The sequence below is a fragment of the Miscanthus floridulus genome, chromosome 7 (genome assembly GCF_019320115.1).
Source record: "Miscanthus floridulus cultivar M001 chromosome 7, ASM1932011v1, whole genome shotgun sequence".
Lineage (NCBI taxonomy): Eukaryota > Viridiplantae > Streptophyta > Magnoliopsida > Poales > Poaceae > Miscanthus > Miscanthus floridulus.
The window spans coordinates 121,027,766-121,053,643 of record NC_089586.1 but is presented as its reverse complement, the minus strand read 5'-3'; the positions used below and the strand labels follow the sequence as shown (position 1 = coordinate 121,053,643).

Genomic DNA, 25,878 nt, shown 5'->3' with positions numbered 1-25,878 from the left:
ACTAAAGCATACCATATTATATGTTCACTGTGTAGACTACTCACATGGAGTCCAACAAAATTGAATTTTTTATTTTATGGTTTTTCTGTGATTTCCTATGTTTTTTCAAAGATTCAGCCGAAATAAATAAAAAAGAAAAAGACAAAACCGCCTTCAAAGTTACTTATAACAGAGCCAAGGAGGTAAGATGAATGTTTTAAAAGTTGAGGGAGGTGTTTTGCCTAGTTTTGGAGTTCAGGGAGGGAAACGAACTTTCGTAAAAATTGAGGGAGATAATATGAACTTTTGCCTTTTCAAAAAGATACTGTAGAAAGTCATAGTTTATAGGAAACAAGCCCATATGTACAGGCAAGCCCAAGGTACCACTCTCTAGATGGGCTGCTAAATAGGCAACAGAAAGCCCACTACGTAAAGCGTTTTTTGTTTTTGTCTTTCCACTCCCCGCCCTGAAACCACTCCAGTTCCCCAGGCTCCAACTACTCGGCTCTCTATTCCCTTCCTCTGAAGACATGGATCTCTGCAATAAGCAATTCGTCTATAATCTGATACCGGCTCTGTTCGGCAGAACTTATTACTGCTGTGATTGATTTGTAGGATTGATTTATTGTGAGAGAAAAACATTATTTCATAGCTGAAAAAATATGGCTGATTCTGACTTATAAGCTCAAGCAAACGGAGCCAGTCATCTCTGGAATACATGAGAACTATCCAATACTACCTCTTTCCAGATGAAACTGGAATACATGAGAACTATCCAATACTACCTCTTTCCAGATGAAACTTCCACCGGACAGGTTGACCATACACACGATTCTTTTTTTTTCTTTTGATTTAACAGAGAATTTTCACTGGTCCACACACCATTCTCCTGGTTCTTTAGAAGCTCTGGCATCAGTCAGTTTGCCTATGCTATCTTTAACAAGACAAATACTGCACCATGAAAGCCGGCATCTCATTTGGCCACGTATCCCGTGCTTCTAACGGCCACGTATCTGGGCCGCTTCGTCTCGGACCCGATACGTCGGGAAGCTTCGCGGGCCATCCCCCGCGTTGCTCCAACCAAGACTCCTTCGCTCCGCCGCCACACGCGCCACCCTCGGCGACGCCGCTCCACCCCTAACAGCCCGACCTCCTTCTCATTGCTGCGTCGTCCTTCACCTCGCGCGGTCTCCAAATCGGGCGGTGCTCTCGCTTTCGCTGCCTTCTGCGGTTCTGCCATCTCCAGCTTCCTCCGCTAGGCACTGTCGGCTCCTCCTCAGGATCAGCGACGCCACCTACTAGTCCTTCCCCGCCAACGCGCTGCACCAGAAGGCCATCGCATTCAGGTACGCGCTTCTCTTCGACGAAATCTGAAATCTGGTTGCCGGTCTATTGGGGGTATGCCATCATAGCAGATAAATCGGTGAAGATGCATGTGAAAAAACTGGATGTTCACAGAACGCAAGAGACAACGATTAGACAGGTTCAGACCGTCGGCTTGACGTAATACTCTACGTCCTTTGTCTTTATAGATTATATTGTGTTTGATCAGATATGATATATCGTCAAGGGAATATCTGCCCCTCCTTATATACTCTGGAGGGCTGGTTATAAGAAAAATATCCTATTTGGTATTATAATATCTTCTTGTAGCTTTGTGGTGTACGACGATCAGTGCCGTGCGCCGCACGTCTTGATCTTGTGGGCTGGACCACCTCTGATGGTACGGCCCATGTCTTGTCTTGTGGATATCGGGGGTCGTACCCCCACAGCTAGTCCCCGAGCACTTTGTATCTGCTTGGTGACACTGTCTTGATCAAGTCCAAACAGTTTATCATCAAGCCGAGTGGTGAAGATTGAAGCCGACCAGTTTGACTAGTAATCTAAGTGGTGAAGATTGAAACCGACCAGTTTGACTGGTAAACTGAGCGGTGAAGATTGAAGAAAAATGATCGACAGGCCTCAGACTTGCACGAGTAAGGCTCGCCAGAAGAATGTAAGGAGCTCAAGATAAAATTTAAAAATTCTTCACCTTAGGTGAAGTATAGCCACTTAGACTCTTTAGTCAATAAGGAGGGTAAATCAGAAAAAAAAAGCACTATATTCGCCGTCAGGTGAAGTATAGCCACTTAGTCCTAGAACCTGCTGGAAGATGAAGAAATAAATCATGTAGCAAGATCAAAAGAAATAAATTTGAAAGCTTGCCAACGTCATCTGTCATGTACTTATCAAGACCCCAGACATGCTGCTCAAGATCAGCACCCTGATCCGAACAGCATGGAGCAACTTGAAAGCAAAGTGATGAGACGTAGCAAAATCCAAACGCATTTGAGACACGTAGCAGCAAGCACGAGAAACTGAACGAACTTCAAATCTGAACCGACAAAACCAAGAGAAGAGGCACCGAAAGGATCAGTGCTGATAGAGTCCAAGCACCGAAAAAGAAAAGTTACAGACCATCTGAAAGTACCAAAACTGGTTACTGCTTCTGAACTGAAAAAGAAAGACGGATTCTCTAAACTGAATTGGTGAAGCTACAGAGCGCATTGCTGAATGCCAGCTGCTGCCGCCGTTATGATAGAACTGAGAAGAAAAGCAGCCAGCAAATAAGAGAAATGGGGTCTTGATAAGAACATGACTGCTGCCGCCGTCATGTACTTATCAAGACCCCAGACATGCTGCTCAAGATCAGCACCCTGATCCGAACAGCATGGAACAACTTGAAAGCATAGTGATGATACGTAGCAAAATCCAAACGCATTTGAGACACGTAGCAGCAAGCACGAGAAACTGAACGAACTTCAAATCTGAACCGACAAAACCAAGAGAAGAGGCACCGAAAGGATCAGTGCTGATAGAGTCCAAGCACCGAAAAAGAAAAGTTACAGACCATCTGAAAGTACCAAAACTGGTTACTGCTTCTGAACTGAAAAAGAAAGACGGATTCTCTAAACTGAATTGGTGAAGCTACAGAGCGCATTGCTGAATGCCAGCTGCTGCCGCCGTTATGGATAGAACTGAGAAGAAAAGCAGCCAGCAAATAAGAGAAATGGCACAGATTTATCAGCATGGACAGATAACTGAGAAGCAACTGATTTCAGCACATAACAATTGGACAGCAGTGACAAATAAACTGTACCATATATTTGTACATAAAAGAAACTGAAGGAGCACAAGAGTGATGAACCTTACTATATATCTACTCAAAAGCCAAATCACTACTAGCAGAAAACAGAGGACTAGTGAGACAAACATGAGCTAAAACTGAACCATGTCTCTGTAATAAACTGAAAAATGAACGGATCTCAGCTGCCGCCCACCAACATCCAGCCCCAATTCCAATTTCCCTTCCACAGCAGCAGCCTCCCGCCATACCCACACCACCCACCCCCAACCCGGTAACCATGGCCGAAAGCCGTCGCCGCCCTCCCTGGCGTCCCTCCTCACGGCGGCCACGACCAACCCGATGACGTCACGCCCGAACGCGCTGTCGCTCGTCCATGCCGCCCCTGACGGCGGGGACGCCAGCAGCGCCACGTGGAACACGTCGAGCCGCGAGCCATGCTCGGCGTGGAAACGGAGGCAGCGACTCACCGTGGCCGCGGCCCCGCGGGCGAAGTCTCGGTCCGTGAGGTCGAGCAACGGGGAGGCGGCCAGCGCGACCCCCCGCGCTCCCAACCACAAACACAACCTCATTCACATCCTCTCCTATACATCAACATACCGCCGCAAAAAAAATAGCCTGCCGCCGCAAAACACACAAAACCCTAGCATGGATGAAAATAAAACACAAAGAGAGGGGGCAAGGGGACTTAGCTCGCCGAAACCTAAAAATCGCCGGTCGCCGCGCCGGCGGGCGGCAAGTCGCCTTGACTCGACTGGAGGAAGATGAAACGAAATGGAAATGGGGAAACAGACGTGATAAAATCAGGCGCCAGTCCCAAAAAAATCAAAACAGTAACGCATACAAGCTGAGCCCACATGTCACTGCCACAAAAACAAACACAGGTGCAGACACGAGTGGAGGGGGATCGAGAAGAAAACAAACAGAGATCACACGCTCCAAAAGAACACACGTGACAACATCGACGGCCACAAAAACGGTTACTGCAAAGACACAAAACAACCGGGCAACATATAGAAATTCTCTTCAAAAAAGGATAGGCTCCTCGCTCGGAGCTCCCGAAATCGGCTGAGAGATGCGACCGGCGCAAGGCACGGCTAAAAGGACCACACTATCGATGGGTCACGCTCTCGACCCCGTCGTCCACCTCGAGCCGCGACGCTTTCTTCCTCCCTGCACCGCTCTTCCTTCCTCCACCACCCCCGCCTCCTCCCCCGCCGCCCCCAGTCGCGGCTTCCTCGCAGCTGGCCACGCTGCCCGCAACCCGTCGTCGCCCTCAACCCTGCCCTCCCCTAAACTCACAGAGCTCGCAGGCGTCAGTCCTCGCCCTCCTCCTGCCCCCGGCTCCACCACCAGTGGTTGGCGCCGAGCCGCCTCACCACGCCACCCACAACCCACCCCCACCAGCTATTGGCCATGTTCACTTGTCTTATGAGCCGTACTATTTTAGCGAACGAACAGTGTTTTTCTCTCAAAACAAATTAGCGAACAGTACTTACAGCCATGGCTTTTCAGCACAGCGAACAGAGCCATTACCTTTTTCCTTACATGTGCTCATACTTCAATAGCAAGAAGGCAAGAAAGGATTACCTGTTTAACTATGCTCAATCTTCGGTCAGATAGCTGAGAGGACAATGGAGGAACCAACTGTTTTAAGAGCATAAGAATTTATGGATAATCAACAGCACCTGATAAACAGAGGAGTGTTTCAAACAGGGTAAGCAAATCATGTTCCAAATGAACATCACCATACTATGACTACATACATTGTTTTCTTGTTTTTTTTTTTTTGGGGGGGGGGGGGGGGGGGGGGGGGGGGCGGGGGCGCTACAAGCTTATACATCCAAAAAGAAGATGCTGTTGCTCCCAGCTCCCAACAGAGATAAAATATGCTAACCGTTACTTGAAATCTTTGTCACAGACTAATATCCCTTGTGTATTATTTATATGGTGCTAAACAAACTGAATGAAATGATCCAGAAAGCTAAAGGTAAAACTTGCCTCCAAATAATGTGTGTTCCCTTGGCATGCCTTTTTTTCTTTGGACTGCCTCTTTTTGGAGCACTAACACACTGCATTCTAGCTCCATCGGATGAGGGAGCATTTGGCTCTATTTTATCCAATCTTGAATTTATTTCCTTTAGCTGAAAATGTCAAACGAGGCAAAGAAAGGATATTCGCAATATGCTAGCTAGCATGGTGAACTTTAGATGTAAAAACATAACAAAAGGAGTCCTCATGGGTTACCATGTAGGCAGGTAGCTTATGGCGCTGCAGCTCTTCATGGAACTGAGATCCCATGTTTCTGTACATCTCCTATGGTGAACATTGATAACGAAAGCAGTCAAGTTACATACAATGTGCTTTAACCAAAGAAATATTAAATGCAGGTCTTTAGGGAGAATCACATGCTGGAAAATAATATATGTTCAGCCATTCATCCCACAAATGACTCCACCCTCCACCCCAAACACACACTGACACGCACACACCACCACCACCACCACACAAAAAAAAAACTTATATGTAGACCAAAGGAACCCTTTTCCACTCAAAGGCCTTTGGGAAAAGCCAAATAGATTGCATATTTGGGTGTGCGTAAAGTGCAGGACATCAACAGTTGCCATTGATGCATTTTTTAAAGCAATATGGCAACATCGTATACAGCAGAAGTAAATGGTAGTATAAAACAAGCAACACACAACAAGGAATTAATACTAAATTATTAAATAAAGTGGTTATGAAATATCAGAGAACAGGCACTAAGTATGAGTGAATGATGTTCTGAGCAATAGAAAGCAACCAGAAAAAAGGGTGAAAGCTACAGAAGTACAGATTTTTCACCTTTTTGGTATATTAGACTTATGTGAGATGGAAGTAAACCTAACATACAAGACATTAAGGGTAAGAACAATGGAACTATAGCGAGAGTTTAGATAAAAGTGGAAAAACACATGAAATTAATAAACAAAACAAGAAGTGTGATTTGTACAACATATTTCTTATGAATTGGAAAGGAACTATATGGCATATCTGTAGTGACACACCTCAATACATGATTGCAGCGTCTCTAACACTTTGATTCAAATCACTCATCAATTGTAGGACCTGTGAAGCCAAAGAAGTTTACCATTAACAACTATGGAACAAACTAAAGGGAGAAACTTTCGATAACAAAAATGAAATCATCCTTGCATACAGGTGAAAGCAACACTCGCTGTAGTGGGAGCTCTGTAGAAGCAAAAAGCCCTACTGCAGTTGCAACTGTGTGTACAAACTCTTCCCGCACCCTCCAGTTCTTATGACTTTATGAGTCCATGCATAACTTCCAGCTCTTTCAACAATGATTGTTGGTGAAGAAACCTGAGATACAGACAAGGTTGGAATATAGTTCTCTAATTGCAACGTGGAAAAGGAAATCACTTATCAAAAAGCTGCATCCAACTATGACAAAATGGAGATGGTGCCCAAAAAAAGGGAAATACTTGTTCGTTTAATAAGCTCAGCACGCCGAAAATTGATTCTTGCCTCCTAAAATAAATTTCATGAATTAAGATTACCCTACAGGACAAGTTGGATAATAAAGTACCACTGAAATGCAAAATGCAGTAACCATCCAGGTACACCTATTTTCCAAATCTCCATCTTAAACTCAAGTAAGCAAAATTGACCAATTTGGACCCAAGGGAAAGCTCTAGTTGTCCTCGGAACTCAAATTCTTAACCGTATTCAAGCCCAGAAATCAGAATGCAGGCCGCAGAAAAATTCAATCCACATTCCACAGTCACCAGAACGCTACCAATACAACTTCTGTTCTAGCTCGACATGCATAGCAGCGGTACCCCAGGCAATAAAAGACCTCCCCCATTGATGTTTCCCACCAAACGCCAACCTGAAGCGAGCAAAGCAAACGATCTCTCCCTCTGAAAAGGCAACAGCGGAGAAGCGACCGACCTCCATGAGGGTGACGAGGAGCTGCCGCGCGGCTTCGCGGACGGGCTGCTTGCCGTCGCCGAGGCGCTCGACGGCGGCGGGCACGAGCGCGCTGAGGTGGATCTTGAAGTGGTCGCCGGCGAGCACCGAGGCGGCGGAGAGCGCCTGCAGCCCTCCCTGGGCAATGCGGAAGTTGCCGTCCCTGGCGAGACCCATGCAGGTGTCCACCACGGACGTCACCTCCCCGGCACTCAGGCCGCGTCGCGCCGCGGCCTCCAGTGCCTCGTGCAGACGCTCCACGCCAGCCAGCCGCTCCTTCGTGTCCTTGGCGCGCGTGGCCTCCATCTCCGCTTTACCCGACGACGAGGGGCAATGCCGGTGGCTGGGTTGAGGACTGAGGGATCCCCCGGTGAAGGCGGTGAGTTCAGGGGAGTGGTAGGGAAAGGCGAGGTGGCGGACCGGCGGTGGGATCAGAAAGTTCAGAGAATGGAAGGGAATTTGCAACAGTGCCAGGGTATCGACTATCGAGACAGACTTCAGAGAGTTCGTGTAGTTGTGCGTTTAGGTCCCTGTCCTTTCGATAATGTTTATTAGTGGCGGACTGGCGGGAGTAAAATCTTAAGGGGGCATCGATGAATTAGCGGACTGCTAATGATGAAAGTACAAAATTTGCCATAGCTTACTATAGCATTAAGAAATTTTAAGAAGCTAGGGGCATGGCTTTTATATTGGAAAGCTTGTTTCCGTCAGATAGCAGGTCCAGGTAAATCCCCGCACACAAGACTTATAACAAACGTGGGGACCTAGGTCTTGTTTAGTTTTTCTCTCTAAAATTTACTCTCTATTACATCGGATGTTTGGGTATATGTATGGAGTATTAAATATAGACTAAAAAATAACTAATTGCACAGATTGCAACTAATTTGCGAGACAAATTTTTTAAACCTAATTAGCTCATGATTTGACAATATGTGCTACACTAAATATGTTCTAATGATGGATTAATTAGGTTTAATAAATTCATCATTTGGATTACTGAGGACTTTTATAATTTATTTTACTATTATTATCCGAACGCTTCCATGTGACACCCTGATGTGATACCCGATATAACATATTTAAACTTTAATCACTGGATTCAAACACCATGCGCTTGCACGCGTGGGCCTGGTATGGTGGGCCGAGCCGCGGTGGAGTGAGAAGTTGTCATCGTTGAAGCCAGGAAATCGATCCAGTGAGAAGTTCGGCCTGCCCAGGCTCGGCAGGCTACAGACTGACTAGGAGTCCAGGACGTAGCCTAAAATAGGCCCGTAACTGCTCCAATCAGGAAGCCTGCAAGGTTGGGCCTGTTTCCCACTTTCTCACGTGACCAAACCCACCAAGGACACATCCAGACCACTGCCCACCTATCGATTGGGCCGTAAGGCATCTCCAACTATATATAATAATACAATACAATATTCTCTAAAAAAATATAATATAATATATCCAAAGAAACTATAATATAATTATCCCTAAAAATATAATATAATATAGCACTAGCTATAAGCCAGTGAGAGAGGGCATCTGAAATATTTGAGACTGTCTTTTAGCTCCACCCTAGACTTTTCTTTTTATTATTCACACCATTGGAGATGCTACAAGAGCACCTTCGAATGCTAATATGAGATGACATAGAGAAGAGATACGTAAAAAAAAATCTCTTGAGCTAGCAGAAATAGAAAAGTTAAGCATTTTACACGTATCCATGTATGAGAGACTGTCTCATAACATAGAAAAATGACATAGCAGATAGGAGTCGATGTCTAACACTTTCCATTGAGATGTCCTAGTACATCTACGGTAAGACGACATAGGAGTCGATGTCTAACACTTTCCTTTGAGATGTCCTGGTACATCTACGATAAGACGACATCTAATTTGGTAGGAATCTTGAGAAACAGCAGGGAGAGGTCGTTATTTAAACGATGAAGGTGAGGTGGCTTTTCTAGCTTTTGGGTGTACCGAACGGGGCCTATAAACTTTGGGCGTGGCTAGCGTCCGGACCGAACGCCCGCGCTGCTCCCTCGTATCGTGCCCCACGCCTATCTGCCCACGTTCCGCCTACACCCGCCCATAAGCATGTGGGGCCCGCACACGCCAGTAGGGACCGCCTCCGCCTTCCTGCGCCAGACACCTAAGCGAGACGACAGAAAGGCGAAGAGGGAGATGCAACACTCGATCTAATTTTAAAACATCCGGATGCAACAATTGCAACATACGTCTGAAAGTAAATGAAACATGCGTCTAAAACACTTGCAAAAACATCTGAAAAACACTTGAAAAACATTGTAAACATAAACAACATCCAGATAAAGCACTTGCATCATATGTGTGAAAACATATGCAATATATAGATAAACACACTTGCAATATTGAAAGGATCTAAACAATGCCTAGAGGGGGGCGAATAGGCGTATCTAAAAAGTTTCTGCGTAATCTCAAAGTCAAATGTCAGTGACAGTCGAAAGTCCCGACAGTTTGGGCCGGAACTTCCAGCAGCCTGAAAGTTCCGACACAAACAGCCGGGAGTTCTGGCACCTACGAGAATAGCACTACAAGTGCTAAAACGAACTTTGAGTGAAAGATATCTTACAGCCCCACTCCTCAGTGGTAAGATGAAGTGTTGGGTTGCTCCTTTGACACTAGAAGGTCACCACTCCGTAGATCGAGTCCAAACCCTAAGAGGAGAGTTGGGGAGGAAGGCAAACCAACAAGAACAAATATGATAGCACAAATCACAACAACAACAAGCACGCGGGATACAATAATTTATCCTGAGGTTCGACAACCCCACAAAGGAGCTCATACGTCCTTGTTGTTGAGGAGACCACAAAAATCAGAGTCTCTTCCACCTCATTTCCTCTCTCTCAAAGCAACCACAAAGGTCACTCGAGATTTTCACTAAAAAATCAAGGGTAATACAAACTTTCCAAGACTCTTCCACAAGATGTAAGCTCTTGGGTGACGCCTAGCCGGCTAGGGTTTCAAGAACCCAAGAGTAATAGACGTAAATCCAACCGGCTTGACGAAGAAATCAAGTGCTCAAGCTTGTCAAAGTGATTCTCTCACTCAATCCACTATCATTCCACTCAAAACCCTAGGGGAATCGAAGATTGGAGCAAATAGGAGAGGAGAGGGGAGCCTTGAATGCTTGGGAGCAGTTTTGGACAAAGGTTGGTGAGCAATGAATAAGTGATGCCAGTTAGAAGAGAGGGGAGCGCTATTTATACTCACAGGCAAATCCAACCGTTCAGATCTGAGTCGGAAGACCCGACACAGATTGCCAGAACTTTCGGCTTAACGTAAAAACACTGTTCACACAAACAGTTCACTGTGCTTGCTCGCATATCGTCAGAACTCCCGGCTGGTCGCCGGGACTTTCGGCTTCCATCGGGACTTTCGACAGACATGGTAAGCCAGCCGACTAAGTCCCAAGGCATTGGGACTTCCGGCACCTGGAACTCCCAACTCCCGTCGGGACTTCCGACGGGCGAAGATGCGCAGGCGTCTAAGTCGTGAAGTGTTGGGACTTTCGGAGGGAGCCAAAACTTTCAGCACCCGAAACTCCCGATTCTCATCGGGACTTCTGACAGGCGAAGATGTGCAGGGGGCTGCGGCTAAGTCAGCAAGCGCCGAGACTTCCGGCACCAAACGTCGGGACTTCTGACAGTCGATACTCCCGGCTCACCCTGAGGGCTACCAAAAGTCCACAAACAATGTCCAAGTGTTTGTAAGGTGATTTTGTGTCTCTCTTTTGATTTTATTTTTATGCTTGAGCACTCTATCTTTCTCAGACCACTTAAACTTGCATCCCTCTTTATAGTACGACATACCTAAACCCAAAACAAAATAAAAGGCTTTGGAGAGCGCTTTGGGTTCGTTCGCTTTTTGCACTTGAAAAATTGAGGGATACCATTTCATCTTAGATCAACTCTTTTAAAGCTTTTAAGGGACTAAAGCTACAATATATCTCATTAAGATCTCATTACACCAAAACCCATATAGGGGGCAAATGCACTTTCAAATATACGTGAGAAAAAACAGATGAAACATTGAGAACACGAGCTTGCAACATATGTGCACAACCATTGCAACATGTGCAACATCTCAATCTACTTTGCAATATTCGTATGAAACACTTGCAACATACCTCTGAAACATTTGAAACACTTGAAACAGATGCTTACAACATGCAGGTTCAGCGAAAAAATCTCCTTGCTGCTTGGAGAATGGAGGCTCATTGGCATGTGGAGTTCGTCGGAGGCAGTGGCCCGGCGATGGCTACGCGCTGGGACAGGGAGGCAGCGGCCTCGTGCCGCACCTGGCAGGACCGGTAGCGGAGCGCTGCTGACTTACAGGAGGCTACGCGCCTGGTAGGCCGGTAAACGTGCCACCGCGACTCGTAGGCAGCTGCGCACTGAAACTAGGAGAGGGCAGCCATGCGCCACATCTGGTAAGGCTGGCAGTCGAGCGCCGTATGCGGGAGCGGGGCGAGGCGTGTGGGAGTTGATTTTATTTTTTATTATACGAGCGGTGCATACAGCAATGAGTGAAGCGAGACGTCTAGTCTTCCGGAGGTCTTAATCGTAGCATTACCCATAAACTTTAGTCTACGGATCAGATTGGCACCATGAATGACGCAAACTTTTAGTATGATATATTTGACCTTTTATTAGTTAATATAATTTGGTTAACGCTAAAAACATATTTTTTTGAATTATACAGTATAAAACATGATGTTGGATTACGCACGTCTACCAAGTCGGTTAGCGCTGAGAACATCGTTTTTAATTACGCATGTCTACCACAGACGCATCATTATCGACGGGTATGTCACCTACAACCGAAAACATAATATTGTTAGATATTAGAATAAATCTAGTAAAATGCGATCCCGTGTGCTGGTCAAAGGAGTGTATTGCACCACAAGAAATCTAACTGGCTACCTAAGTTATATCTAAAAAAATATAAAAAAAACTTAACTCATATTCTCTTCTTTCCTAGTTATAACTTAAGTCATTTTGACTTTTTTAGATACACAACTTTTGCTATGTATCTATATGCCAAAACTATTTATAATTTGGAACGGAGGGAGTAATCTTAGAAGTAATATTTTGTCATATAATTTAACAAAATATACTTTAGTAAATTCCAAAGTCCTTTCACATGGACCAAAAAAAAGATTTTCAGATTGAAATTAAGGTAGTTTGGCAGGCTCCGGTTCCTGTTGTGGAGCAAATTTTTCTTGGTGGAGCTTAAATCGTTTCGGAAAATGTTTAGTGAAAATGATAGGTTTGTAATAATTTATGTCAAATTTGTGAGAAGACAAGAAAAGTTACTCCCTCCGTTTCAAATTATAGTTCGTTTGACTTTTTTGACCCCCAAGTTTGACCACTTGTCTTATTCAAAAAAATTGTGCCAACATAGTCAAATTTAAGTCATTCTTAAAGAACTTTTGTTAATAAAGCAAACCGCAACAAAAGAAGTGATGTTTTGCACACATTTTTGAAAAAGACGAGTGGTCAAATTTGAGGTTAAAAAATCAAACGAACTATAATTTAGAACTGATTTAGTATATTTTTACGCTTCGGACTCTATTGGAAGGAGCTGTTTTTATATGGTCTTTTGACATAGCTCAACGCAAGAGTAGCAAGAATCAGCAACCGAAGACGTTTCTAAACGGCCAAGAAGTCAAAAGCATTCAAATCAAAACAAATTTAAATTTAAGACGATGCACATGTACGATTCATGATATTATTATGTTTAGAATTTGGTGGGCCGTTAAACTGATTGTGAACTTTTTCGGGACAACAAAAACTGATTCTGAACTTTTTTTTCGGAGAAAAAAAAAACTGATTGTGAAACGACTCACGCGCCTGACCCGTGCAGCGCGCCACGCGTCGGCCGCGCAGGTGCGGATTCCCAATCCAACTCGCGCGGCTCGGAGACTCGGCTCCCGCCCCCTGGGCCCTGCCTGGCCCCTGGCGCTCGCAACCGCGCGGGCGCGGGCGCGGCTGCGGCGTCCCCTGCCCTGAATTTCTGAATGCGAGCGCGCGCAGCGCTGGGGCGCGGGTGGGGTGCTCTCGGTCTCGGCTCGCTCAGGTCGCCCGCTCCAGTTTCCGCCTCCATTTTTGCTGGCTCCACCAACAAAACCCGACGCTCCCACCCCTCGCTCTTTTCCTCCCCAAACCCGCGCTCCCATCCTCCGTGGCGTGCACCTCGCTCCCCGGCTCCCGCGGGCGGCGACCTGGGAGAGGCGGGGGCGTCTTGCGGCGAGGTTCGTGCTCCAAACCCTACCCCCCCTCCCTTCCGTCGCCCACCGCACCGCCTCACTTGCGCTTTCCTTTCCGGCTGCCGAGTCCACAGTCCACGCGCGTGAGGAGGGAGAGGATCCTGCTAGGTTTCATGTCTTGGCACGCTTGGAAGGCTGGAACGCTTGATTTGTCCCCGGTAGCCGCCGGGTTTGTCGCTGCCCGCGCCCCCTCACCCCTCCCCTGGGTAGATTGTAGTCGCGGTCGCGGCGTCTCTGCGCAAGAGTTGTGGATCCGTGACTTCTTTCGCTCTGAATTTTAGCCTTAGGCATAAGGGTACTCATTTTGTTACGGTGCTATGACCTTGATTTAACAACATCGACTTCGCATTTTGATCTTTGAGTGAGATTGGGAGGATTACGTCTTAGAGATCCTTGGATTTTCTATCTGTTCGTTTGTGGCTTGCATTGTCTGCTTCAGAAGGGCTTGGATTTGCCCAAAAAGTTCAATTAGCACCCCGCGCAGGTACTCGATTTCCCTCCTGCATTGGCCAGATCCAGTTGTGTTGTTTTTTTATGAGCAAAACCTAGCTATTTGTTTGGCCTACACTATCCAGCTTGGAATTTCACTTTTGCCGTTACCTCAACTGCTCAACACAAGGTGTACATGTTGCTTATTACGTTTTATGTCTGTGGATTGACCAGGCATTTGAGGCCAGAGTTTTTTTTTTGGTGCTGTCAATATAGCTGATTGGTGAGGGTCTGGACCTAGCAATGGCGGAAAACACTCATGGTAGTGGTCGACGCGCGCTTGGGGACTTGACAAATGTCCTTTGCAAGCGACCAGCCACATCAGATCTGGAGAAGAGTACGGGTGGGATAAAGATCAGACGGATTGAAAAGGACACTGCGACTGGGAAAGGGTTTGATGAAAATGCAAAAACCAGCAGTAGAGGGAAGGGGATTGTATTTGGGCATTTGTTTGATGGTGTTGCCAAAGAGAATTTCGAAAGGCCTTCTATCTTTCAGAACACTAGGGTTCAACACATGGCTGCTGAAGCAGCTGGGCTGTTATCCAAGGAGGCCAGTGACTTGAAGAACCATTATGCATCAATCGATTCATTTAATCTCAGTGATAAGGAGCAGGATTCTTCGCTGGAATCTGAAGGTGACTATGATGATGAAGATAATGATGAGATGAATGGTGAACTGCCACGCCATTTTTGCAGCTCAGAGCTAGCTAATAAAACATCAACAAATGACGGCGATTGCTTGACTCAGGAGGAGATAGTTGGGTCATCAGGAAATCAGAAGCCTCTGTCTTCATTGGATGCTACGGCAGGTGGTGACATGCCAAGTTCTAGTGTTCAGCATGCTTCTATGAGAACTGGGGGTTTGGAAGAAGCTGTCGCCACAAAATCTTGTGCTTGTTCTTTCTGTCTTAAGGGTATGTTCACATTCATTTCTTCATTTCTGATGCATTTGCTTATGTCAGCATGATGGCATGCAAACATATATCTTACCTTCATTTCCTTGTCCCCGAAATAGCTGCTTTTATGTGGATGGATCTCCATTATCAGGATGCAAGAAGCCGGCTTTCTGGTATGACTGCAAATTCAACTCCTTTTATCTTATTCATAAGATGATATATAAGTAACTAATTACTTCTGATTTATTTATGTGGCTACATTTTACTGATGTCAATTCATCTGTGCCGATTCCTTAGTATTGAAGAAAAACATCAAGTTTGCCAGGTTGTTGGAGGAAAAAAGTAGAGGAGGTGAATATGCTGCCAATGTAGCCGGATATAACTCAAAGCGAGCTGTGGGAATGGAGTTCGAACTATCTCAACAACAGAGATCACTCTTTCTTTATACAGAAAATGCCCTTGTCCGCGAGTCAACACAGCTTGTAAGTTGTTTTATCCATCTTTAACACTCCTTGCTTAATACAAAATTTGTTGCTTGTGTATCTGTATCTTGCCAGTTGCCATCAATATGCACCTGTGATTATAGCGCAAAATAATGTCCGTGGCAGTTTGTTCAGCATACATCTGCTTGCACATGTTGATATGGTTTGATTGCTAGAAGGATCATGGTTTTAAGAGAACGATCTGTGATAATTGAAACTCACGTGTTCTCTGCTTTGGGTCTTAAATCATTTATTTGGGGGCTAAGACAATAGGCAAATAAGATTCTCCTTATATTTTCTTTTGCAAACAGCTGGGAAAAAACATAACTATCATATAGGTGGGAGTACTAGCTCAATACTTGAAAGTTGAAGGTGCATATGCTGGTGGAATCTGTAGGTGTAACTAAAGAATTAGTCCTTTTATAAATATCATGTTATTTGCTTCATGGTTTTGCAATGCTCAAAAAGGCGCTCCTAGGCACTCGCCCAGGCCGCTGGGCGGAGGGGTGCCGCCTCGCCTAAGGGGGTAGGCGGAGGGATAGGTGACGTCCACCCAAACCCAGAGCCGCATTGCATGAGGGAGGAAGCCGTGCCGCGAGCGGAGGTCACCGGTGGGGGAGGACCGGCGGACGGCGGGCGGAGGTCTCCGGTGGGGGCGAGGAGCGGCGGGCGGCGTGCGTGTGCGGGCGGCGCGCCGACCAGAGGAGACATAGAGAGAGATGCGGGAGAGGAACCAGCGGCGACGGCGACGGCGGCTATATGCGTATGCGTGTGCGGTGGCCATGTGGGAGACCGAGCAGAGGAGGAAGGGATAAGCCAATAAGGTGTTGGGGGACTTGGGCTTTGGGCCGTTTACTGTTTATGGGCCTTTCTCTTCAGTGAAGTTCACTTATCTCCTCTTTTCTTTTTCTTTTTTAAACATATATGTGTGTATATACTAACGCCTTGCGAACGCCTAGGCTGGCCTAGGCTCTAGGCGGTGGGTCACCGCCTAGAGACCGCCTAGCGCCTTCTTGAACATTGTGGTTCTGTTGCCATTTATCTTAACTCCTGTACTTGTGAAATCATTTTTTCGTTGTCTTTGTTCGCAGTTGGGAAATTGTTGGGGCATACTACTTTGTGATCCTTTGTATCTGCTGTCTGTTTTCCAATACATTTTGCAGTAAATTACTTCAAAGTTATTGTATCTTTTAACTATGTGAGAATCTGGCCTTAGTTTTGAAATGGAGTTGTGCTGAAGAACTTTCATGTTAGTTACTCCCTCCGTTCCAAATTATAAGACGTTTAGCTTTTCTAGATACATTTCTTTCACTATGCATCTAGACATAGTGTATATCTAAGTGCATAACAAAAGCCGTGAATCTAGAAAAGCCAAAATGTCTTATAATTTGGAACGGAGGGAGTAGTAGCCATTTTTCTTCTTGGGCATGTGACAAGTGTTCTGTTTGGTTCTATTTGATTGTTGTATGCACAAATCTTTAAGGGCCCGTTTGGATCATTGGAATTGAATTCATTCTAATAATTATAATTTAGACATAAATTAATTAAGCTAATATAGTTGTATATAGAATGTATTTGTATATTTATTGTTAGGCATACAAGGGACATACTTATATGTTGCATTTCTATTGTAGGGAAATGAGTTGAAGAGTGTGCTATAAGTTGGAGAGTAGAATTATAGTATAGTGATCTATAGAATCCATTTCCATCTCTCACCCTATGAATTTGAGATAGGCTTATTTGTGAGCTTGGGAAAGTTATGGAATGTCAAATTCCAAGCCAAATAGCCTAATCCATGAAGTAGATTTCAATTCCTTCCAAAATGAAGGGATCCAAACGGCCCCTAAAAGACATTTCTATTCTGGGGTAAATTGCTGGATTTTGTGACGGTGCCTAATGTAATTGCCTGTTTCGTACTCCCTCCAGTCAGTTTTAAGTGATGTTTTGGCCTCAAATTTTAACACCATGATGCCGTAATAATGATTAGAAATTATTGCCATGCTACCCCTACTTGCATTACTTAATAATCTGTTGGTCAAAGTGCATACATGTGTCTCGATTGGCGTTAGTGGATGCATGCAACCAGAATTTTTTTTTTCATGACCATAGTTAAAATCTTGATTCTATTGTCCCATTTTACAACTTTACGATCTTAACTGATTTCTTAAGGAAAATCTACGATCCTACTGTTGGAGTTCCGATCCAATTCAGAATCGCGATTTGAACAATCTTGTTCATGACCGTGGAATGCCTTCCTCCAATGGCAAACTCTTTTTTTCTTTTTCTTCTTCCTGCATGCCATTTGTGAGGATGCTTTCGAGAATTGTGAACATCAAGTGTTCAAGTTATGCAGGGACATTAACTATACGAGTATGCAAAATGAGAGGTAAGGGGTCGAAGGGTAAACGGGGTGTGAAAGATCCTAAACTCTAAACTGCATTTTCACATATGGCTACTTTAACATGACTGGAGGGAGTAGAGAATTTTTCGTCCATTCTTTTTCAGAAGTCTATGTCTTGAACTTTCAATTGATTAGCCCACAAACTGGGTGTTGGTAAAGCGTTCATTCTGATTCTGCCATGTTCTGAGTGATATGTGGATTAAAAAGATACTGAGAAAATTATACAGTTGCTTTGGTGAGACTGTCAATTCTGGTTGTTTTCTCATTAACTGAAGTGCTTCTGAGTCTTTTTATTGCCTTTGTTTTCAAAGATTGCTAGTCATGTACTCATGTTTACAACTTTGCTTCAAGTTCTTTCAGGCTGTTCTGAAATCCACTTAGAATTCTTTAACTTAAGCATTTGGATATGTGTAAACTTGATTATATTGCATTCGCACATTGCATGTGACATCTTGCATGACATTTTTCTACGTATTCTTCTTTGGTATAAGGTCAGCCTATTAGTTATGTTTACTATTCCGTAGTGTATTTATGTTATGCCACTAACTGTATTCCTTTGGTTAATTGTATATTTGGTTTATGATTCTGTTATAATAGTCGAATTTTCTTTTATTCAGCATTCTACTTTTGTGAAGTTGAAAGAATTGAGAGAGAGCTGCAAGACAAATCTTGAGACGATCAGCAAGTCTTCAATGAGAAAATGAGTGCTGCATGTTGCTCTGCTGAACTGTTAGTTTTCCTGAGACTTAGTATGATCAGCTGGCTTGGTTTGAAGCAAGATGTGCATTGAGATTGTTCCTCAACTTAGGAATTATGGTGCTTACCATCAATTTGGCACTTTCGCTGTAGTGATTACTCCTATCATAAAGCATTGTTCTAGTATTGTTTTTTTTTTGGATATGGATTCTAGTATGTTTGTAGCTGATGTAAAAATAACCATGGTAAGGTAGGAACTGTATGTTGTCTCGTTGAGACATCGGCTTCTTGACTTGTACTTTGCAGTGAGCTTCTTTCATATGAAAATTCTTTCCTCGTTCTCCAAACAAAAGGGAAAACAGTATCGTTTCGAGCTTGCTGGTGAGTTTCATAGTGCGTGAATTTGTACCTTCTGAAAGATGTATTATTCGGCTTCTGGGTCTTCACGCTTGGTATACTTGATTGTGCCTGCATCTACTGTGCGTTATTCTTGTACGTTTGGTACCTTAGCAGCCGTAAGCCATGTCTCTGGAACGATGCATTAGGAAAGAATGGGGACGTTGAACGCGGGACACCACTTTTAGAAACCTATTTATATTGTTCATTCAATAGATGGAACGCATGTCTAGTATCTTGAGACAGCTAATAGAAACTTGATACACAGCCTGTTGGATTTTCATCGAGCGTCAATACTACTCATCATTTTTAGAAATCAATGGTACAAAGGAGGTATATTTGTATTGTTTGTTTGAGAGATGGAACATGTAATGTAACTAGTATCTTGGGACAACCCGTAGAAACTTGTAAAATTGAGCTTGTTGAATTTTCATCTAACAATTACACAATTAGTGCATGTCAAAGAATTGAATTGCATGACAAGGGTAAGGAAACTGCACTGTTTGTTCGAGAGATGGAACATGTACCTAGTATCGTGAGACAACCACTAAAAACTTGTTAAATTGAACCTGTTGAATTTTCATCTAGCGTGCATACAACAATTACACAATCAAACAATCAACTCATGTTAAAGAATCGAATTACATGACGAGGATAAAGAAACTGCACTACTGTAAGCGTCCCAGTCTCTCAAGTTTGGTTACTCCCTTTCGTATCTTCTTTCTGGATAGACTTTCAACCTACACGTTATTCCCATTCCTCGTTTGGGAACATAGTTTCCGAAACGTGGAATGAGTTCATGTTTTACATTTCCGATGACTAAGGTTATGAGTACATGTGTGTGTTGGACAAACATATCTACCATTCCATCCGTCCACAAAAGGTAATTCTCACTTTTTGAGAAGTCACACGATTTAAAGTTCGATCAAAGTTACAAGACGAAAGAATAGTTCGCTATGTTCCCATTGCTCAGATCCCAAACAACGCAACAAGTGGCCTCAGGAGCTAAGGAAAACAAGGATCAAAGAAAGATGGCTCTAGCATCAACAGGGTAGTGCCGCTTGGGAGTTCTTTTTTCTCCCTTCGCGCTACTTGGAAGGGTACCTGTGTGTTCCTTCTGGTTCCCTTTGCCATGCCTCTGGAAGGCGTTTGGTGTACTTGGCCTAGTGTACATAAACACCCTTTCGTATCTTAATAGAAAGACTGAGCTTCTACCATATCTTTTTAAAAAAGTTATATAAAAATTATTAATATTTTATGATATAAACTAAGTATCATTGAATTTATTATGGAATATATTTTCATGGGACATCTGGTTGGTGATGTAAATGTTAATACTACTCCGTATTCACTATACATTTGGTCAAATATAAGTTAATCGACTTGCACAAATATTATGATTGCAATCTTTTATTGACAGAGGTAGTACATCTTACTTCCTCCATTTAAAAAAAGATCTGTTTCTTGAGGAGTCAATCAATATTAAGTTTGACTAAGGCCCCGTTTGCGTGCCCTTGAACCCGGCTTGATCCGTTTCTTTTTTCATCCGGAACAGTGTTTTTCTCTCACAAATTCCTCCAGAATTCTTCCAAACCATCCAAAATACCTTCAGAACCATGCCATCCGAACGGGGCCTAAATATGTCTAAAAATATATAGTTATTTACGATGCGTAATAAGTATCAGTAGACTTAGCAAAAATATATATTTATAACAAATATATTTGAAAAATATAAATACTGATTTTAAAAAAATCTAGTTAAATTTAAGATTCTTTGATTTCTTCGGAAATGAGATTTATAGTTTTTTTTTTTAACGGAGGAAGTAGGATTGTGGAAAAACACAGGACTGTCGTCGGTGCTTGACTGCTGTCACATCACATCCGTGCAAATGCTGCCAATCATGAGAAATGTGACGGTCTTGATGGACATTGATGGCGACCATGTCGTGCTGCCGCTCATCTACGCCCTCTTCGCTAAGGCGTACAGTCAATAAATAATATTTTTCTCTCAAAACAAATTAGCCAATAATACTTTCAGTAATAACTTATCAGCTAAGCGAACATGACATAGTCATCTGGGCGACTGGGCCACATCGGTGAACACTTAGCACATAGGAGTACACTCAGCAACCATTTTCTGGTAATGGGAGGCGATTACGGAACAGATATTCTCCAAAGGTCTCTTTTGCTAGGACCATAATAGTTGGACGAGAACGTTATTAAAGAGTTATTTAGTTTGAGGTACAGGGCAGCCTGTCATCTTATCACTTCTCCGCTTTTTCTTGAAGACAGAATAGTCATTTTGATATATCAATTATCGTCCAAGGTTCAATTTTATCCTTAAACTTTAAAAATAATTGATTTAATCCTCAAACTTTACTGTTGTACTTAGTTTTACTTTAGGACTATCAAAATGATTGTTTCAGTCCTCACTTTGGACACAATTTCAATCATGAACTATCAAAGTGCATTTATGCATAGTCCCTGAACTTTGATAGTTCATAGATGAAATTGAGCCTAAAATGCAAAGTTTGAGGAAGAAATGGTCACTTTGATAGTCATAAAATGAAACTAAACTCAAAAGTAAAGTTTAAGGACTGAAACGACCGTTTCAAAAGTTCAGAAATGAATTCGGGCCTCAAACGATATTTGAGGGACCAAAATGACTATTTCGCCTTCTTGAATGAAAAACTTTTGTCACATCATTTCTGAAAAACTAATAGTTAGTATAAGCATATAGTATATAGGCATTTTACTAATTTTGAGAAATGGATCTCTCATGCAGTCATGCCCCACCTCAAACCAAAACTTCCCATAAGCTACTCATATCTGCATTAAGCAAAATGCGGAAACGACTTTACCTTACGCGTGAAGCCTGGGCAACTCATTGAACGATCATATAATTGACCTACACAGATATACACTGACGCAATGGAGCATATCCTTCTTCCTTCCCTTTTGCGATGTGGCGCATTGACATCTTGGAGCGAATTAGGCCATGCCAATCCTACACGCCAGTACACGACGTCGTCATCAGCTAGTGGTCCTTGGTGCCGTTCGTGCCAAGTTATATCCATCCCAATGCAGCAAGAATGGCCCCAGCAACAGAATTAGCAACCGAATTATATATATATAAAAGCAACCGAATTAGCAAATCTCTTGCCCAACACGCCGACTGCCCACTACTAATACACACTTCACTGCATATCAGTGAAGCTGAAGTCCACAAGGTGTCGCTGTGTGTCCATGCTGTGCACACGATACATGTCACTGTACCTCTCAAGTCTCAATGATGATCTTGGCATAATGCACGTCCAGAAGCAAGAGTGTCGTTTGCCAGGTCAACAGCATGTTCTTTTGGAGATAGTGCGTAGTAAAAGTAGTAGGAGAGATCTGGCCTTTCCCCCGCGAGCATCATGTTGAGAGAGCATCGGAAGAAAGAATGGCACAAAAACTAGTTTAAGCGATCGACCCGGCCTACATCACGCATGTGTGCGCGATTATTGCTTTTCGTGGAATTGGTTTGGGGACACTGCCCCCAACATCCTCACCAAACCTTTTGACCCCCGGGCCACAAACACATCCGCATATTCAATTGCCAACTCAAAACCTGAATTCAGGGCATGCACTACTACGTACCTTTCAGTAATTCAGCAAGTAGTTCTCCATAAACTTGTCATCGCCTTTTGCTCCGTTTCGTTCTGCTGCAAGTTAGCTGACTCCTTATTGATGTAGCCTTCTAGTAGTACTCGTACTAATCAGTCCACACAGGTCTCGCTCAACAAGTTACTGTGTTCAGACGAAAAACGACCGCAGTTCCTACGAAGCCAGACGGGAGGCAGAGCTCCAGACATGTCGAGCTCGACACTCCTCCACAAAAGCGGCAAGAACTTAATGCCGCTTTGCGTTCTAAAAATCATGGACAGCCGAACACGATATGCACGACGACGAGGACAGCGCCAGCAATCGTGGGCGACGGATCGGCCAGCCGGCGTCGAGTGCGCGTGCGTGCATGGCGATCGGTCTGCAGCCTGCTGCTGGCTTAGCTGGGAGGACGATCCCGGTGGTTTTCCCGGCGTCGTATATGATCGTGCGGCCGTAGCGCACAGTCGCACACACACGGTGGCGCATGCATGTGCCGCTGCTAGTTGGACGCTGTCCTCATTCTCGGAGTACGTTGTGGACGCACAGTTTCTAGATCCACGAATAACCGGCGCGGCGCCATCCAAACAGATGCATGCGGTGCGAGCAGAACAAATGCCCGATCGGCGATCGCCCGATCTACGGACCGACCGCACTGCATCTGCATCGCTAGCGGACGATGGACCAGACAAGCGTAGAGTCCCCTTTTACCTGTCAGCTCGCCAAAGCGTTTTTGTTAAGTATCCATGTACAGTACAGTGAAAAAAAGTTGTTCCTCGTGTCTCAGATCAGGTTACCAAGAACTTGCTGAGGATTCAGATGCTCAGTTGAACTTGGAATTGCAATTTTGGCAAAAAAAAAAAAAAAAGGAAGAAGAAGAGTCACGGGGTCAACAGGTCCGGGAAAAACCCTTGCCGTGCCTTATAGGTAGTAAGTACTAGGAGCTACGAATCGTGGCGTCAAATTAGCCCGGCGCATGCAGTGGAACTGAAGGTGTTGTGGTTTTGCCCCTAAATCGACAGTGGTCAGTCCGGACCTAACCAGCACCTAACCCGGCTAACCCGAACTTAGCCTGCCTCGCTCGTTGATTACTCAATTCAGCGGCAAACAGATCAGTAATGGCACGGAAAGTTCTGCGTCCCCCCTGTGGCCTAAGCTCCTTTTTTGTCTCCTCTCCTCGCCGACACTCAACATGCTGTTCTATCCACTTCGTCGCCTGGCCACAAATCATCCATACAGAACTGTTTTTTTTTTTTGAGGTCGTCCATACAGAACTGTACTGCGATATTGGGATCAGAACTGCCTAAGCTACCATACTTTTTATTGTAAAAGAAAATCGCGACACACAAAGGAGAGCTCGGAACTGAACCCTGAACATCTGCATCGAAATCAGCAGCAGAGTGCAGACATCATGCTCAACTATTGCCCTGTTTAGTTCCACTCCAAAATGCCAATTTTTTCAAGATTTCCCGTCACATCGAATCTTTAGACGCATGTATGAAGTATTAAATATAATAAAAAATAAAACTAATTACACAGTTTAGACGAAATTCACGAGACGAATCTTTTAAGCCTAATTAGACTATGATCGGACACTAATTGCCAAATAACAACGAAAGTGCTTCAGTGACATTTCGTTAAAAATTTTGTCATCTAAACAGTACCTATGTGCCTTATTCTGGACCTTTGCCTACTAGTACTACTCCACTTGCAAGGTTTTTCAGAGCTCGCATCCATCGGTCGCCTTCAATTTCTGCGTGCCGTGTCGCTGCTGAAGATCGGTCTTGCTAGTCTCGACCGCCTTCGGTAAAAACAGGTTTGTCTTCAACGTCGAAGCTCTGATCTTTTGAACACTCGATTGAGAGTGTCCACAATGCCAGCCTGCCATTTTCCCAGGCCAGAGGAACACTCTGCATCTTTCGCTACGTTCCAACAGTGACACCTCCTGCTGGCGCATGTTCCCATTGTCACGTCCCCATCTCCCCTCCGTCAGTTTTGAACAAACATGGCAGCCTGATGCTGCAGCAGCAGCTTCCTGTTTGCCGGTGCCATCTTGATCCACACATCTTTTGTACGTGTTGAGCTGTGAGGCACTGGTGATCGACTGATCGAGGCGGAGATGACTCCGTGATCCGGGCAAGAGAGCAAGTGCATGCACCACCACTGCGGCAGGAAGCTCAATGAGCACGTCGCGTCAAAGCACTCTCGCTATCTGACAATTGTTGCCCTGGACTGGACTCATGTGGCCATGCCTGTGCGATCGGCCCCCCTACTCTCTACTTGTCTGCAGCTGAATTCGGGTACCATGGGTAGAGCCATTCACGAGAAGATGAAACCCCACGCGAAACTATTACTACTGCATCGGGATCGATCTGGCTATACTTCTCGTCTTGTACAGCCGTATGCATTATTTGACCGGCCAGCGGACCGCACTAGTACTGCTAACTGCTTCGTCCTCGCGATGGCGACGTCAATGGCGAAATTCTGTCGCGGTGCCGTAAGTAGATATGCTGCACTTGAGACTGGAGTACGGTGGTGGATCTGTTGCGTTACGCCCGGTGCAGTACCGGTCCAAGCACTTGGAAGTTGGACGCGGCCGCCGCCACGCACCACCGGCACCGCGGCGACGCCAGCGCCACGGCGAGCAGCACCACGCGTCGCCGCCGGGTCTCCATGGCTAGCTTTTAGCTTGTCACGGGCGCTAGTCTGGCCAAACCCAAACATGGGAGCGCGGAAGACAGCCAGGCAGCCAGGCACGCATACGGCGAACTGTACTCCCCGTCCCGGGTTGGTGAAATTACGCCGTTGCCCACGGCGTTTCTTACCGCCTCCGTCAAGACAGACAGGCAGGTTCTGCAATCATTCATCCCACTGCGAGCTAGCTACCCCACTCCTGCCACTACCGCTAGCTAGTGCTAGTGGTGGCTGCCACGAGTCCACGACGCGCCGCGCATGGAGGAGCGTGTTGAGGATATGTGCCAGGAGGCTTATCGCCATTCGTCGGCGTGGCGAGCTCGAGAAACGACTGGTACGTGGGATTTGATGTTGATCGTTTGAAGCACTGCGGTGGGAGGCGTGGTGGCAGGGGCATCGTCGCCGACAGAGGAGGTGAACTCCATTGTGGCAGCAAGAAGGCGACAGTGGTGTTCTGCGACCATGTCTCCGCGAAATGTCATCGAATCCAGTTCACCACAAGCGCACCAAGCACATTGAGCTCGATATTTATTTTGTCCGAGAACGAGTTCAACTGGGCGAACTGCACGTACCCCACGTTCCGACAGGTGAATAGTTCGCGAACGTCACGATGAAAGGTCTACCGACGGCTTCGAAAGCTTTCGTTCCAGTCTTTTTATGCTGCCGATCATCCGTCAGACAGCGGGGGTGTGTTGAGGATATGTGCCAGGAGCCCAGGAGGCTTCGACTGCGGTGACCACGCTCGTACACGCGCAGCCACGACGTACACGATGTACTCTAGCATAGGCATACGGTTGCTAAAGCAACCAT

The 25,878-nt window shown here is 45.0% G+C and overlaps 1 protein-coding gene and 1 pseudogene across 4 annotated transcripts; one reads left to right on the top strand and one right to left on the bottom strand.

Annotated features, from left to right (window-relative positions):
* Positions 1 to 967: 967 nt before the first annotated feature.
* LOC136467764 (uncharacterized) lies at positions 968 to 18,702 on the top strand. Of its 4 annotated transcripts, none has more exons than XM_066466547.1 (5): positions 968 to 1,325; positions 14,034 to 14,775; positions 14,877 to 14,930; positions 15,055 to 15,239; positions 18,258 to 18,702. In XM_066466547.1, exons 2-5 carry the CDS (start codon positions 14,103 to 14,105, stop codon positions 18,342 to 18,344), a joined length of 999 nt encoding a protein of 332 aa, XP_066322644.1. In that variant the 5' UTR covers positions 968 to 1,325; positions 14,034 to 14,102; the 3' UTR covers positions 18,345 to 18,702. The 4 variants fall into 4 exon arrangements, with proteins under 4 accessions (XP_066322644.1, XP_066322642.1, XP_066322643.1 ...); XM_066466545.1 differs by lacking the exon at positions 968 to 1,325 and adding an exon at positions 12,519 to 13,355 and having other exon boundaries at positions 14,076 to 14,775; XM_066466546.1 differs by lacking the exon at positions 968 to 1,325 and adding an exon at positions 13,221 to 13,355.
* Positions 4,527 to 7,610, bottom strand: LOC136467765 (CLIP-associated protein-like; annotated as a pseudogene).
* Positions 18,703 to 25,878: the final 7,176 nt, after the last annotated feature.

Coding starts and splice junctions, on each gene's coding strand:
- LOC136467764 (XM_066466545.1), top strand. CDS start 13,122: ATGCGAGCGCGCGCAGCGCTGGGGCGCGGGTGGGGTGCTCTCGGTCTC. Junction 14,776..14,876: donor TTGTTCTTTCTGTCTTAAGG/GTATGTTCACAT, acceptor TCCCCGAAATAG/CTGCTTTTATGTGGATGGAT. Junction 14,931..15,054: donor TGCAAGAAGCCGGCTTTCTG/GTATGACTGCAA, acceptor CCGATTCCTTAG/TATTGAAGAAAAACATCAAG.